General features: G+C 46.1%; 3 protein-coding genes across 11 annotated transcripts in view; 2 read left to right on the top strand and 1 right to left on the bottom strand.

Moving 5' to 3' along the window:
• The window catches only part of LOC120453497 (sodium-coupled monocarboxylate transporter 1), a 35,527-nt gene extending 33,300 nt beyond the window's left edge, over nucleotides 1-2,227 (top strand). For all 7 annotated transcript variants that reach the window (XM_039638236.2, XM_039638239.2, XM_039638240.2 and 4 more), the window contains 5 exons: nucleotides 354-513; nucleotides 590-808; nucleotides 863-1,241; nucleotides 1,305-1,447; nucleotides 1,526-2,227. In XM_039638236.2, coding sequence (XP_039494170.1) covers nucleotides 354-513; nucleotides 590-808; nucleotides 863-1,241; nucleotides 1,305-1,447; nucleotides 1,526-1,997 — 1,373 coding nt within the window. In that variant the 3' untranslated portion in view covers nucleotides 1,998-2,227. The remainder of the gene's footprint in view (nucleotides 1-353; nucleotides 514-589; nucleotides 809-862; nucleotides 1,242-1,304; nucleotides 1,448-1,525) is intronic.
• Nucleotides 2,228-2,600: 373 nt separating this feature from the next.
• On the top strand, nucleotides 2,601-11,036 carry LOC120454508 (ectopic P granules protein 5 homolog). Of its 2 annotated transcripts, none has more exons than XM_039639860.2 (15): nucleotides 2,601-2,724; nucleotides 2,779-3,503; nucleotides 3,555-3,840; nucleotides 3,903-4,363; nucleotides 4,422-4,649; nucleotides 4,712-5,926; nucleotides 5,983-6,126; nucleotides 6,189-6,366; nucleotides 6,442-7,409; nucleotides 7,472-7,928; nucleotides 7,984-8,740; nucleotides 8,794-9,502; nucleotides 9,564-9,884; nucleotides 9,946-10,521; nucleotides 10,593-11,036. In XM_039639860.2, exons 1-15 carry the CDS (start codon nucleotides 2,695-2,697, stop codon nucleotides 10,903-10,905), a joined length of 7,368 nt encoding a protein of 2,455 aa, XP_039495794.1. In that variant the 5' UTR covers nucleotides 2,601-2,694; the 3' UTR covers nucleotides 10,906-11,036. The 2 variants fall into 2 exon arrangements, with proteins under 2 accessions (XP_039495794.1, XP_039495795.1); XM_039639861.2 differs by having other exon boundaries at nucleotides 2,606-2,724; nucleotides 2,782-3,503.
• A 65-nt stretch (nucleotides 11,037-11,101) lies between these two features.
• LOC120454509 (serine/threonine-protein kinase greatwall) lies at nucleotides 11,102-15,082 on the bottom strand. 2 transcript variants are annotated; one of them, XM_039639862.2, is made up of 6 exons: nucleotides 14,761-15,082; nucleotides 13,403-14,236; nucleotides 13,186-13,344; nucleotides 12,986-13,114; nucleotides 11,801-12,803; nucleotides 11,102-11,732 (listed from the first exon to the last, which is right to left on the bottom strand). In XM_039639862.2, exons 1-6 carry the CDS (start codon nucleotides 14,908-14,910, stop codon nucleotides 11,467-11,469), a joined length of 2,541 nt encoding a protein of 846 aa, XP_039495796.1. In that variant the 5' UTR covers nucleotides 14,911-15,082; the 3' UTR covers nucleotides 11,102-11,466. The 2 variants fall into 2 exon arrangements, with proteins under 2 accessions (XP_039495796.1, XP_039495798.1); XM_039639864.2 differs by lacking the exon at nucleotides 12,986-13,114.
• Between the last annotated feature and the right edge of the window lie 154 nt (nucleotides 15,083-15,236).

Raw genomic sequence — 15,236 nt, 5'->3', positions numbered from 1 at the left:
GTGTCTGTATAGTGCTGACGAATGATGACTATTAAAATGGCATCCATTGTGGATTGCCGTTCGCTTTGCTTCTGTTTCTGCGTCGGGTCATTATGCACATAAATGATGATGATAAAAGTGGCATAAAACAGCGGCATCAGAATCCGAAGGAGGAGGAAATGGCAGCCTCGCATGACGACAGTAATAAATGTGTGTCGGCGAAGCGTTTGTCACTCGAGTTTGAGTTGTTGGCTGTCATTGTGCGGCAATCGTGGGGCTACTGGGAATCCCTCCACGTGATTCTTCTCTAACGGCAGCTCAACCTTGTTCCCGCCATAAAAATGCACTAAAGAATCCAACTTCTCTATTTTCAGGACGTCTCAACTTCTGGAACTTCACTGGCGATATGACTGTCAGAGTGGATACCACTTCGGCTTGGTTGGGCCAATTGTTCATGTCCCTCTCCCAGATCGGCTGTCAGCAGAATTTTATGCAGCGTTATGTCAGCCTCAAGTCGCTAAAGCAAGTGCGTCGGTAAGTAACTATTTTTGGAGAACCACCTATTAAGGAAACTCTATTAGTTGTTAAAATATCTTATGTTATCTTGCAGAGTAATGCTGACCAATGTGCCATTGGTGTTCTTCTTCTTTTCCATCTCCTGGATCTCTGGCATGGTTATATACTCCACGTACATCAATTGCGATCCCTATGCCGAGGGCTACATCAAGAAACCTGATGAGATTCTGCCATTCTTTGTGGAGGATCAACTCGGTTTCCTGCCCGGATTTGTGGGCATTTTTATGGCCACCCTGTTCAATGGCGCCCTTTGGTAAATAGTTCCAGTTTTGAAAAGTGCTTTCGCTAATCCAAGGTAATATTCTAGCATGATGGTGTCGAATCTAAACTCATTGGCAACTGTAATTTGGGAGGACTTCATCTCACAGTTGCCGAAATTCAAGGGACTATCCGACAAGCAGCAGCTACGAATTCTGAAGTCGATCACCGTGGTCTGCGGACTGATTATTATGGGCGTGGCCTTCGGAGTCGGTCTGTTGGCGGGCGTCATTGAGTCCTCGCTTCTGGTATTCTCTGCCACCTCGGGTCCGCTTTTGGGTTGCTTTATCTTGGCCATGATGGTACCGATTGCGAATTGGAAGGGCACATCCGCCGGCATGGTCACCGCCTGCGCCTTCGTGCTTTGGATCATCGGCGGTGGCATGACTGTTACCAAGGACAATCCCATGCTGCCCACCTCCACAGATGTGAGTTTTTTTACCCTTTCGTTTTAATTTTGATACCTAATACATTCCTTCGTTATGCTGTAGGGCTGCACCAACGATACCTTCGCGCAGTCTATTGGCAAGCCCGTCGTTGAACCAGGACAGATGCCCTGGCTGTTGTCGCACACGCCCATTGATGGTTTTAACCAGAGCTTTGTGCCCACGCAACCCACAATTGCACCTGAAAAGTGAGAGATAACTGCATAGTTCTTAAGTACAATAATGCGTTAGATATTAATCCCAGTATACCGTTAACTCCAATGCAGATCCGGACTGGAGACCTTCTACTCGATCAGCTTCATGTACTACAGTTTAATTGGAACAGCCCTGACCGTGATCATTGGCACGGTGATCAGTTTATTGACTCAGCACCCGGATGACGCCTACGACGGCAAGCTGCTGCACCCGTTGATCTTCCGGCTTTGCGAGCGCTTCTCCGGACGGAAGCCATACTATGTGAAGCACGAGGAGGAGTCCGGACTGAATGGACGAAGCAGCAGCGATTCCTCGGCCACGACAACAACCTGCAAGGAGGAAAAGGTTAATCACGGGTACGAGTCCTCGCCGGAGGACAAGGAAAAGAGCAGTCCCATCGCCGTGGTTTTCACCACCTCCGAAGAAACCGGATCTACGGATCAGCAGTCGATATGCGACAGCAGTAGGATCCAATTGGACATTGTGCCGGGCGAAGGCGAAACAGGAGTGTATCGCCAACTTGCCGGCCGATCTGCGCTCTGAGGGTTAACTATGTAGCATGCGAAAATAGTTTTTCCCACCACTTAGTCCGTAGCCCGTAAGCTAAGCCGTAGAATAGGCCAATTAGTTAGTCAAGTGTTACATGTCTATAAAGATGCTGTGATTTCTGTGCGCGACTGTTGTTGAGCAATTGCTCGCGCATTCCATTCGCATGTACTTAACGCATATGTGTGTGCGTGGCAGCATGCAATAAATAAAGACAAATAAACGTATTTTTATAAAAAAAAAAAAAAAAAAAAAACAGAAGTATTGCATTTTCAACTCCAATTTTCACTTTTTGCGCGCTTGAACTTGCTAAACTTGGCCAGTGCTGCCCATCAAATTGGTCTATCGATAACTGATATGGCCAGGGCAGCGGGAGTACTGCGTGAGTAACGACTGGTAAGAGAATAAAGGGAAGCTGGGAAGCTGCAATTATAATTAGGTAATCAACGCATACACGTCATACAAAAATAAAAAATTATCTCCTTACGTATTTTACAAGTCATCATATTGTGATAAATATCAATTATTAAAGTGCGGTAGTACCCGTGAGCCTTCGTGACTGCTCACAGCTGTTTTCCGGTTTCTCCCATCGCTATTATATTTATGGGGACTTTTGTTTGTCGGTGTTGCGTCCACCAAAGAATGCAAAAATAAAACGCAAAAAAGTAGTTCGCTAGGAAATCAAACGTGAATCATGGCCACGTTAGTGAAACCCAAAAAACAGGTGAGTCGTGGGCAGTAGGAAATAACAATCTAAGGCCTGATGTTAAAATTGCAGAAGAGCAAGAGAACTGGCAACAGAGGGCCGATCCAAAAAGAAGAAGAGGAGGAACATGCTGAGTTATCAACAAGTGAAGAACAAAGACCTTCGGAGAATGTGTCTCTTCTGGAGGAATTCGAGCGAGTTGCGGCCTTGGCCAGCAGTTCCAGTGGCGAAGCAATCATAAGCCACGAGTGCTGCATCTCCAGCGATGTAGGAGAACCGCCGCAAGAGCCAGAAACAATGGAACCCACAGAAACAGAGGCCCAACCCAGTGCCCCAAGTGCCCCGCCCTCGACGACCGGTCACATCGTTCTGTTCCCAAATCTGCAGCCCATGCAAATGTCCAATGCGCAGGTGGAGGAGCATTCCGCTAAGATTGTGTACCGACAGGCGGAGTCTCCAACGGGCTTCGCTCTGGCCAGGAGTCACACTAAACCATTAAGTACGGAGGAACTGCGGCGAATCTACGATTGCCCTGATCTGGAGCTGGCCAAGCAATTTGAGTTGGAATTCCTAATGAACTCATTGCTGGAGTCCACCGAGGCAGATCCTCTGTATGCTGCTGTAATGGAATACTATGAACTGCAGGGAAATATAACCTCTAACCTGCACGATATCGAAAAGCTGTGCAAGGGCTGCACCGAGTCCCAAAAACAAATCTGGGTCCGCCAGCCAGTTACACGTACTTTCAGTGGAACCTGCGGCGATGGCAATGTGGTCCAGGAATGCGTCACCTACGAGTGAGTCGTCTTACTTCTGTCAAGAATTTTTCACCAAAATATCTTTTGCAGTGTGATAAAGGTGGATCCCATTAAACTAGAACTGGTCCAGACGGCTTTAACTGGCCTATATGATATGGTGTGCCACGCGTATACCAACAACTCAATTACAGCCAAGATAACCAAAGTAAAGGTAGACCAAATCATCAATGATCTGCTGGCCTATCCCAATTTAGATGACCACTCGGTGCTTTCATTGCACTACACACAATCTGGACAGGCTCTGGAGTGTGTTTCCCAACTGAGGCGAGCCATATCCATACTTTTCAGCTTCGTTCGGAGACCCAGTCCAAATGCAGTAATTAAATTCTTCAGAGAAAAAAGTGTGAGGACATATCTAATACCTTATTACCCCATCAGAATTTCGACAAAGACCTCAAGGAATGGCTGCGCAAGCTGATTGCTCTGCAACTGTTGCTGGCTACAAGAGAGGATCACTGGTTCCTGCTATTCAACATCCTGCGCTGTCCCAATGGTGTCGGGTCCTGGGCCGCCCAATTCCTGCAATTGCCTGGAACGCGAGCAGTGCGCCGTGGCTCGCAACAGAACGAACTGCCACTAGACCTAAACTCTCCCGAACTTAACCACTGCATGGCTGTGCTGCAGATTTTGCTGATGCCCGTGAAAAAGCGTAACGAATATCTTAAGAGTCAGGCTCAAGCTCACCGCGAACTTTCTGCTACGACGGGATCCACTGATCGCTGGATAGTGGTGGATTCCGATGGCGAGGACTCGCATACATCTGCTGGCGAATGCATAGGCTTGAAGGAAAGCGACCTGATCGCACTACTTAACCAGTTGCCTTTTGAGAAAATCTTTACGTGAGTTGGAATGTCTAAATCTGTTATTTGATTTGGTTCTAAAATGGCTAATCCTTAGCTCGGCCTTGCGTATTGAAAAATTTCTGGACGACTATATTCTAGAACCGGATATGATCACTGCGCAACAAATGCTCTCCGTGGTAGTTTTTTTTTCCCAACTTGTGAAAACAATAGGTGATGGATTGCTGACCTACAATAACGAGCGATATAAGCAACTGGCAAAACGGCTTGGTCGTCTGGTCCGACATACCCTGCAATACGTGTTTGATTACAACGAACTGTTCATGTGAGTAACTAGATCACGTTAGGTTAAAGTAATTTGTATTTATTTACTTAACTATTTTACAGAAACAACAACCTCTTTAAATCATCAGAGATGTACGAGCGCATCCAAGTGGAATTACAAGCTTTGCTTTTACGCGCCTGCGGCTACATATATCGTACCCGAAACCTTGGCACCTGGCAATACTTTTCCACGTTGCCCTTCGGAACCTTAGATGCAGAGGTGATCTGGCACTTATTTTATTATCTGAATGTGGGTTTTCCCACGGATTTGGCCAACAACTTAGTGAGCAATGCGGAGGCAGCCTTTCAAGCAGAAGACTTTTGGCGCAAATTCGATCTAGCGAATGCCGATGTGGCACCTGAGGATATGTACTACCTCTTGCAGACCTTCTTTGAGATGGCCAACGAACGAAATCGCTCTAAGGATGCAAGTCTCGTCAAGGCAATGTGCTTGCACATCTTTCACATTGGATATATTAATCAATCTACGAGGGAAATTTGTTATAAAACTGCGCGTGATATGCTAGCCAACTTATTGGATGAGGATCTGTTTGGTTGTCTGTTGGTTCAGCTAAAGATGCGATACGGAGAAGTAGATCGAGCGGCTTATCTTTTTAAAGCTCTACCTCTGGAAAACTGGCACCCCAGCATGGATAGCTTTGAGGTGCTCTCAAACTGGCTTCTTCACTTTGACTACCAATCTTCGGAGAGTCATTTAGCTCGCTTGATCATCAGTCACTTAAACTGGGGATTGGACTGCGAGGGTCGACTTTTCTTGCCACACAACATACACGTGAGAATGGCTTACCTGGTGAATGAATCTCTGAATAAATACGCTCCGGAAGTTATTGGTGCCTCCGGCATTTCTGAGAGTGTGCGTCAAGTGTCTTCTCTAATTGATTCTACGCAATCGAGTCGAGAGCAGTTTACGAACTGGTGCTGGCGCATGGTCTCCGTATTGCGGCTTCATCTGATGGACCAAGGAGTGGAGTCCGTAAAGCGCACTCTCCAACATCCCACGGAACCACTACTTTTTATTCCCGAACTGGAACGAATGGATATGATCTTTCAGGGCGTAAATGAAAACAGACCCCTGGCTTTGTATGTGGGTATGTTGGTCAGCCTGCATGGCCATTCTATTCCGCTGATCTGCCAGCATGGATTTAACCTTCTTCAGCAACTGCTTCTGGATCACCGTCACGCGGCCACAATTCGCTGCTTGGAGTTAATTGTACCACTGTTTTTGGAATCACCAGAAACTCTGGCCAATTGTGAAAGGTTCGCTATTAAATCGAGAATTTGTAATTTAACGGTATAATCGATTCCAATTCTAGTTTTCAGAGACTTATGACCACACTGCTAAATGCCGATCGTACCTATTTAAAGCTGGCTAAGGACATGGTCTACGCAAATTCTATTGGTCCAATTCTGGAATTATTGGATAACATGTTGCACCATCAGATTATCTCATATACAAAGTAAGCCCATTTTTTATAATTTATTTATTAATAATTACAAACCTATTATGTTATTGTGACAGCTATGGTCTTTGTTCGCCGCTTAATTTTCTCAACATCTGGCTCAACTGTTTCACCACACTGCCAGGATGGTCCCAGAACTCCAATTTATTGTATCTTCTTGACAGAATGCTACGTATTTCGTACCAGTTTCCCGACTGCCGTGCTCAGGCAGTTGAATTTTTCTACAATTACTATAAGGTAAATAATCAAATCAAGGATACGTATTTGAAATTCTCTACAGCTTTAACTAATGACATGTTGTTTCCACCACAGGATTGCACAGATTGGAAGTCATCACCTAAGGGCTCAGCTCTAAAAGCTTTCTTCGGCGGACAGTCTGTCTCTCGCATTCCCTTGATCTCGCCCCAAAACTGCTGGCTGAATTTAGTGATTCTTGAGATTGAGTTTCGTCTAGTGGACACGCGTATCTTTCCCGAACTTTTGCGACAAATTTCCGCTCAACCTGTGGAAGCAGCTCTCAAAAAAACCATCTCCTTAAACAAAACCAACAGCTTTCCCGCCAGCCAGCTGGTGATATTCAAATACGCTCAACTACTGGCTAGCATGGACAGCACTCACGATTTATTTCCTATCGTTTGCCAAAAATTTTTCGAACTCTATCTGTGGCGAGTGCCGACAGGAAACGAATCACTTAACTTTAGTCACAATTTCGGGGTATCCGACAAGTTTTACGAATACAATGTGCCTTTAATGAAAAGTATTAAGTCCCAACTGAAGTCCGCTGAGTCGTACTATTCTGCACTAGCAACCAAAAACGCCAGTGACGATGCCATGGCCCACTTCTATCGAAACTGTTGCAAGCTAATGCAGAACTGCACGCTTTGGCTGGAGGACACTCAAATTAATCGCTTTACCAGTGATGCAGAGCATCTGCCCGCCCAGTATAATTCTGAGAAGCTTCGTGAACTGTTAAGTGGTCATGTCAACCACTGGACGGAGTTCCTATGCCTCGCTTCGTTACGCAAGGAGCAACGCCATCAAGCTGATCAGTGGGGCCGAAAAGTGATGCGACTTCCCAACCAAAAGGCTCCCAGGACACCAGTACAACCCAAGCCCCGACAGCCCCCTGCTCAACACATTAAAAGCATGCTAAATAGTTACGAGAAGATGGTGGAGAATCCGGTTCATGTTCGTGTGGAACCTATCAAGACGCCGCCGATCGATGGAAATATTGTTACTCAGATTCAGAAAAAAATGAACACGTTGAACTCAACGGCCAAGTAAGTAGCAAACTTGTAATAGTGTACAACTCAACATTACTGATTAATCATACAATTTTTAGCAACTACCATTATAAGTCGTCCGAGTTAAATTCCCTCAACCTGAACTATTTGGAAAGAGTGTCCACACTATACTCAATGATTCCCTATGAAGAAACCAGGCGTAAGGAGTGCACATCCCTGCTCTTCAAGCGAAACTGTACTGCTCCTGCCCTTATAAAACTTACTCCGGAACATATTCGAATCAACGACGTTATATCCCGAAAACAATCGCAGAATCGGGAAAGGCATGATAAAATTATTGAGGATATATTGATGGCCATAAATGTAGACAGTTTTGCTCAAGCCATCGAGGAGTTGGGCGTTTGTGTCGGTGCCCTTATGGTTGCCCCGTTGGAGTCAACAGTTACGCAGATTGGCGTGCAGGTGTTCTACCATATAGTGGATAACCTTAACGAGGTGACAATGAAATTCCAACCAACACATGACCTGTACTTTCAGGTGTTGGAGAACCTTGGAGTGAGTAAAACATTTGTGATTGCTAAAATTTCATTTAATCATTTATATTACTCAGGTGTATCTGCAAGCAGACCAGGCAACCCAGGGATTGAAGGTTCTTCGTCTGGCGCTCAAACGACCAGATCTTTTAGAACTGCTGGCCGGAGTCTTTGTGCCCAGTCGCACTGACGCGGATCACTTTCTGCCCATGTACGAGTTCCTTATTGACTCGCATCTCAAGCACTGCGATACACAGACTCTCTTCGTACTATTCTCAAAATTCGACCTTTTGGGATGGATGGAGACCTATCAGCCAAAACTGAGCGAGATCAATCGTCTGCTTTTGTTGGTCCTGCAGGGACTGGAGGCATGGTCTCAGCCCGATAGCAGTCTGTTACAAGATCTGTTCCGTAGGCATCTAGTTCATATTTTTGGTTACGATTTCCCACAACACTACGGCGAGGTAATGCAGCTCGTTCTGGACCGCACGTCGGATCAAAAACTTATGCCACTTGTTCTTTTGGACCTTCTAAACGCTTTGTTTGTCCGCTCCAACTGTCCGGAGTTGTCTTTGGAGCATAGCGAAGTGCGGGTGCACGAACTTGCCTTGGACTTTGCCCGACGTCAAAAGCTATTTACCCTAAAGGCGGCGACAGACACACTTCTGCTCTTGTCCCGACACTTCCAAAAGGAGCGCCTCCATCATGGACTCCACGGACTGTATCCCAAGCACAAGGATTATTGCCAGGCGCTGGTCCTGTGGTTCACCTCTTTCGGTCATACGCTCCTCGCTTCGGCCATTTGCAGCTATCAAGAGCTACTAGCTGATCAAAGTAAGTCAGTCACCATTTCTGCAGTATCTCTAATATTTCCTCTTATTATTTAGTTAGCGATATTGTGTTTGGATCTATTGTGGAGACGTACAGCCCCTGGCTAATCCCCTATACCGAAGAGACGGTTAGTGGTGTAGCCCACTGGATTCGCCAGCTGACTCCTGGACAAAGCAAAGTACTCTTACCATGGAGCGAGCAGCATGTTAGCAGCTGCAAACCTATGATCCGTTCATTCGTTGCTACCATATTACAAGTACTGCAGTATCTGCCGTCGTCAAACAAGATTCTGGAGCACGTATTCGCCTGGTACGTGCATCACTTTGCCCAATCCAACACAGCAGGCCACGTGCTGGCGCCCATTCACGAGGGATTGGCTCAATTGCCCTGGGAACGTTTTCTACCACCGGGACAACACGTGGAGTTGCTCTATGATAGTCTGCACAAGTTTCTGCCAGAATCACACGCCATGCTGGGTCACATATTCATTCGAATTGAATGGAATAATTGGTTTGCCCAGATGCCCCAGTCAGTGTCGATTCTCTCCCGACTTTTCACCACTTTCGTGAAGATCGCCTTCGAACCTAACATTCACATGCACCCCAATACCAGCAAGATTCTAGAGGATGCCATTCATTATCCATGGCATTTGGTGGAATACACTGAGCTGGAGCAGCTGCTCAAGTGGTTCGTGGCCAATGTGGAGCCCGCCATTGCCCTTAAGCTCCCAGCCGAAAGTAACTATGCGGACCGCGCTGTTTTGGAGTACGTAAAAGACATAAATGTAAATTTTTCTCATATTTATAAAAACTGTTCCTTGGGGCAGACTCCTTCGCCTGGCTTGTGCCATGTTGCCGGAACGCTCTTCGCAGGATGCTGTTGTTCTGGGTACCGCCAAACGAATGCTCTACACCCGCTCCATGGTTCGCATGCAGCGAGCATGCGGAGCCAAGCACCAAAAGCTGTTAGTGACAAAGGAGGGCGAGCGTGCGTTTAGTAACGCGTTTCTAGAGCTGCTGGATAGCATCAATGGGGCCATCAGCAGTTGCAGTGAGCATCGTACAATGGAAGAACAGCGTAGAGAAGCACTCAACCTGATGCTGGAGCTGGTTGCGCCCACTCAGACGCAGAGCCAGGAAGTGTCCAAGTATAAATTACTAGTTAGGTCTACATTTTCAGTCTAACCAATTGTACCTACTGGTTTTCAGCATACACATTAAGGCCCTTGTTTGGTGGCAGCAGCGCTGTTCTCCGGGCAACCTGGTCATGTGCTCCACCCTGCCCGCCATCGGTCACCTTAACACATACATCGCCAGCATTTATTCGCTGTTGGAGACCAGTATAGAGAACTACTTTCGCACCTCGCCGGAGAGCGCACCCTGGCACGCGCCCAGCTGGCAAGGTTTAATGGAGGCACTGAGCATGTCGCTGCCGAAACTGGACCTTATGCCGATCATGCAGGGTAGCTACTTCTTCTCCCTGCACGTTTTCGTGGTCTACAAGATGGAGGAGATCGCGACGGATGGCGATAAGGTGACCTTTTTGCAAGACCTCACCCAGCTACTGGAGAATTTGAAAACCAGCCCACTGACAGAACCGCGGATGGCACTAGTTTGGGGCGTGATCATTGCACGGGGCTGTCAAATTGCGCAGTTCAACCAGCAGGTAAAAAAGCCACTTCACATGCTGGCGAGGCACCTACAGATTGCATCAACTAAGGCAGAAGGCTGGGGTGATGGTCTGCTGGGAGTGATTGGTCTCAAATCTGAGGTTATTACCAACAGGTTCGTTTTTCGAATACTGAACATCGAACAAAGAAAATCTGCGTGGTTTACAATTCCGAATTAATTTTCAGACGAAAGGTGTTAACTCGTTGCTTGGCTTGCGTGATCTTCTCACTGTTTCCAGCCAATAGGGACCTTCGTTTGCCATCAGAAGAGTACGAGAGTGCGCTCCGGGAGCTATCTATGCTGCTGGCCAACAAGAAGTTCACCGACATCAAGCCCTTGATTGTTCGGGCCGTTAGCCTGCTCAAGGAAACCACATTTCCCGACATCCGGGCCACACCTCATATGGTCTGCCGCCTAATCAGCATCTTCTATGAGGAGAGCTACCTGACAACCATTCCAGAGGTCTGGGACTTTGCCTTCAAGTTAATTGGCACGTAGCTTACCGACCAAGAGGAATATTAGAACCATCCTAACAGCCATTTGTGTTATTTTCCAGGTGTTATATATCATCTAACTAGGTATAGGGTAAATAAAGTGATAAACTTTAAGCAATTTTCAAAACAGCAAAACACACAATAGTGAACATTTATTTATTTATCCTAATACAAATATTTCAGGGGTCATAGACTCAATGTTGGTTTTTAATCTTGTAGACTATAACTTTATTTGATATACTTGTCTCGAAAGTGCATACTTGAAGCTATTTCTTTAAGCGTAGTTACAATAACAAAATTCAAATCAGTACCTGTATATAAACTCTGCGCTGGCCACGATCATCGACAATCATGATCCGATATAATCCAATAAATGTACAAGAAATTTAATGATACAATTGAATGAAGTTTAAACAAAATATAAATACGTAGGGCTAAAGCGAACAATAACAAATGAACATTAAAGGTCTACTCTTAGATATTGCTACATGAAAATATAAATAACGATAGGACATTGCTCGGAACGAGCAAGCTGAAGCGGAGGCAGCCGGGCTCCGCTTGGCCATCAGTCTTCTACGGCAAAGTTGGACAGCTGCAGGTGCTGAAGGTTGTTGCGCGCATCGAAATATCCCGTATCAGTGGGATTGTCTGGTGTCGGGACAAATGGCGGCTCGGTATTGCCAATATTCTCCCAGTCGATGCATGCAAAGTGACGCATTTGCTGCACTTCCCTTGCGGCTGGTCGCTCATTGGGATCCATGGTTAGGAGCAGTTCCACAGCCTCCATGGATTCGACGGATAATGCCTCATCACCTTCTGGCCATTCGATGTCTGCGGGACATTAGCAACAATAATAGGTATATGTGCAAAAAAAAACTCTTTAAATATACTAAACTCACTCTTATTCAAAATGTTGTCAAATACTTTCTGAGGTGTCTCGTCATTAAAGGGTGGAATGCCGGTCATGAACTCGTAGAAGCAAACGCCCAGAGCCCACCAGTCGACGGCCGGACCGTGACCTTGCTTCAGCAGTAACTCCGGAGCCAGATAATCAGGTGTGCCCAAGATGCGTTCGTTAGACACTCGAGCCCCGCGGCGCACTGACTTTGGCGTGCGAAATGGTGTATTGATGTTTACGTTTTTAGGCGTCTTTGGTAGGTTGCCGGCTCCATGATTGATAGGCGACATCGTTGGATCGTCGGACAGTTTCAGGTGGTACTGAATGCCTGACATCTTATCTGCGGCCGCGTGCTCCCGTTTCTTGTTCTCAATGGACAGGGGAAGAGCGAACCGAGTGGCCTTGAGCTTTCCGAGAAGACCCCCATCTCGACGAGGTAACTTCTGAGAAGATACGGGCGTAGAGAAAACCACGTTGGCCACGTTTGCTTCCGGACCAAGCAGATGAGTCATAGGCAACTCGTCATCGGATAAAGAGCGCACCTTTAGCACACCCCGGATCGGCGAGGAACGGGCCTTGCGCTTCTTTGGCGTGCTGCTGCCAATATTGAGAATTTCGATCTCCTGCGTAAGTCCGGTGTTGGTACTCCCATTGCTCGTACTGCAGGCATCGGTCTCCATGCTGGACATGTTGTCGGAGCGATTGACCAGATTGATCTTTCGCTTCATGCCGCGCAGGAAGTCGGGGCGCTTAAAGTGCTTGGACAGATTGCGAAACGGCGAGTTCATGTTAATGCCGCTCATCTCATTGCCATTGGTTATGTTGTAACTGCGCGAGTAATCCGAACAGCTAAAGTCCTCCTTGGATTGGCTGAGGTTTTCCCCATTCTTCTCAATCGACGAGGCCGTGCTCTCGCTATTTAGATTCAAATGGCAGCTGGAATAGTCGTCGCCCTTGCGACTGGACACGCCTGAATCCTCCTGCCCCTTTAAGATGCGATTTCGCTGAGGAAGAAGTAAAGTTAGTTATTAACTGAACTACCTATGTGGCATACATATCAAACTTATTTAAATTTGTTTAGCAGTAAAGTTAGTTCTGCGAAGAGAGTTAGAGAATACTAGCGTTTCGATACAGAAAGGGAAACCGCACAAAGGACAGACACACACTCATGCACATGCCAACGCACCTCGTCGACCGATCGCCTGCGCACCATGGAAAACTCAAACGAAGCCTCGCTTGCGTTATCTATCTTGGGCAAAAGTTTGTCCTCATTGGTGGCCATGTTGCTGCTGTCTTGCTCGGCCAGCTTGCAGCCCTTTCAGAGAATCAACCATTTACGCAAATAAATACAGAGATGACTGGTTTGGCCAAGCTCTAGCCACTCACCTGACAGGGGGCCGCATCCAAGACGAATTCCACGCGTCGCTTGCTGGGGATCGCATTGGCCGCAGCAGCACCATCTGTAGACTCCAGTGGTGGTGAGCACTTGCTCAGTTCAGCCGAGTTACAAGTGTGGAACGAACAAGACGAGCTGCTGTCCTGGGCCTGAAGATTCGGAGAATAATTGGTGAAATAATCCGATTTAATTAAATTGTTTACCCACATTTACGTTGGTAGTGCACGTATGAGTAATGGATTCATTGGCCTCCTCGGCAGAAAAGAAGGGGGAAACCCCAGAAATCTTGCTGTCGCTCGTTTTTTCTGCATCATTAAGGGAAGTGTCACCCTCGCTATCCGACAGCTCCATTATGAGACTGTGCTTGTTAATGGCTTGCAGCAAGTGGGATGTCCCCGTGGCCACCGAGCCCATTCCATTGTTTTGCGCACTTGAAACTGAACCGAAGTCATGCAGTTTCTTCTCTGAGCCAAAGGACAGATGCGAGGTGAGCGACAAGAGCTGGCCAGGCGTGCGGGCGTTTAAATTCGGTGAGCAGTTTATAAGGTCTGATATTTCCAGATCTCGTCGCATATCGATCTTGCTCAACCCAAAATCTGTGAGTTTCACGTGGCCACTGGCGGAGAGCAACATGTTGTCCGGTTTTATGTCTCTGTGAACAATTCCGTGCTGATGTAGATACTGCAACGCCATCACCATCTCGGCCACGTAGAACCGGGCCGTGGGCTCGTCAAAATACCCAAACATGGCCAGTAGTGACTTGAGATCCCCGCCCACCATGTACTCCATCACAAGGTAGACGTAGGACAGCGATTGCAGGGAGTAGAAGAGGCTGACGCAGAACTGGGAGCGGGATAGGGCCAGGGCATTCCGCTCGGTGATTACCTGGGACACCATATTCTTGTTAATCATCTCCGACTTGCGCATCACCTTGATGGCGAACAGCCGCTTCGAGTCGTTGTTCTTGTAGCCCAGGAATACTTTTCCGAAGGCGCCGCGGCTAATTGGCTTAATGATGACAAAATCCTTGATAGTGGGTAGCTGTACGAGGAAGGAAATGTATCCATTATTATATAATTAAATGATAGAACTGCCGGTAGTAGGAAAAGAATACTAGATTCTTATAACCCGTAAAAATCTGTGGATATAAAATGGGCAAGGTAAACAATTCGAAAGTGAAGTTGATTCCTATTTTGTAGTTTTCCAAACAGATCTTTGAAAATCATGTATGTATATAATTGGATGGAAGAAGATATATGTAAATTCACTGTAAAAGGAAATGAATAAAAAGCAACGTGAAAAACAGAAGATAAATAAAACTGTAAAAAAATGTATCATTTATAACATTACATTTGGTCCTCCATCAGCACTTATACTTACTTACATACTTACTTACTTATAATAGGTACAACATGATTTTTCCGTAAAGTCTTAAATATTTACTGCTCTTTTTTATAAATTATCTACTATGTTTTGGCGCATTTCAAATTTCCTTCAGGAGCAACCGTGGGTAACTGTAAACCACCCACGTGTGGTAAGCGCCAGTCTGCGATTCCTGCATTTACCTTGGCATTCTGGGAGTGATTTTCCGGCTTGGTGGTGAGGATGTTGATCTTGTCCAGCAACTGCTCACTGTCGATCAGCGAGTGGGTCTTCTTGGGGGTTTTGTAGTCGATGTGGACATCCGATTGCGAAGTCGCATCGGCGTTTTCCATATCTTCCAAGTTTCCAACGGTCGCAGTGCGATTATCTCGCGGTTTCGCACAATATATACACTTATTATAATTCGATGTGGACTTTAGTGTTATTAGCTTGTTTATAACACAATTTTTATTTCAAACACACATTTAAAACAGCGCGTCTATTTTCTACTACCTGATATAGAGGTGGAACTAATTCGATTATTAATACTACGATCGATGTTCCTAAAAACTATCATCAATTATTTTCAGTAACATATTGGGATATAAATTAAAAAAATGTTTAACTATTAATAATAAGTATGAATTTAAAATAAAATATTGAATATTTAAAATAAATA

The sequence above is a fragment of the Drosophila santomea genome, chromosome 3R (assembly GCF_016746245.2).
Source record: "Drosophila santomea strain STO CAGO 1482 chromosome 3R, Prin_Dsan_1.1, whole genome shotgun sequence".
In the NCBI taxonomy this organism is placed as follows: Eukaryota; Metazoa; Arthropoda; class Insecta; order Diptera; family Drosophilidae; genus Drosophila; species Drosophila santomea.
The sequence above is the reverse complement of the archived record's forward strand: the minus strand, read 5'-3'. Positions and strand labels throughout refer to the sequence as shown.

What these genes read in the sequence shown, in the direction of transcription:
- LOC120454508 (XM_039639860.2), top strand. Translation starts at nt 2,695, where the DNA reads ATGGCCACGTTAGTGAAACCCAAAAAACAG. An exon ending in AGAGCTACTAGCTGATCAAA is followed by an intron (nt 8,741 to 8,793) that starts GTAAGTCAGTCA and finishes CTTATTATTTAG; the next exon opens with TTAGCGATATTGTGTTTGGA. An exon ending in CAGAGCCAGGAAGTGTCCAA is followed by an intron (nt 9,885 to 9,945) that starts GTATAAATTACT and finishes ACTGGTTTTCAG; the next exon opens with CATACACATTAAGGCCCTTG.
- LOC120454509 (XM_039639862.2), bottom strand. Translation starts at nt 14,910, where the DNA reads ATGGAAAACGCCGATGCGACTTCGCAATCGGATGTCCACATCGACTAC. An exon ending in GCAGGCGATCGGTCGACGAG is followed by an intron (nt 12,804 to 12,985) that starts GTGCGTTGGCAT and finishes CTTCTTCCTCAG; the next exon opens with CGAAATCGCATCTTAAAGGG. An exon ending in TGACAACATTTTGAATAAGA is followed by an intron (nt 11,733 to 11,800) that starts GTGAGTTTAGTA and finishes AATGTCCCGCAG; the next exon opens with ACATCGAATGGCCAGAAGGT.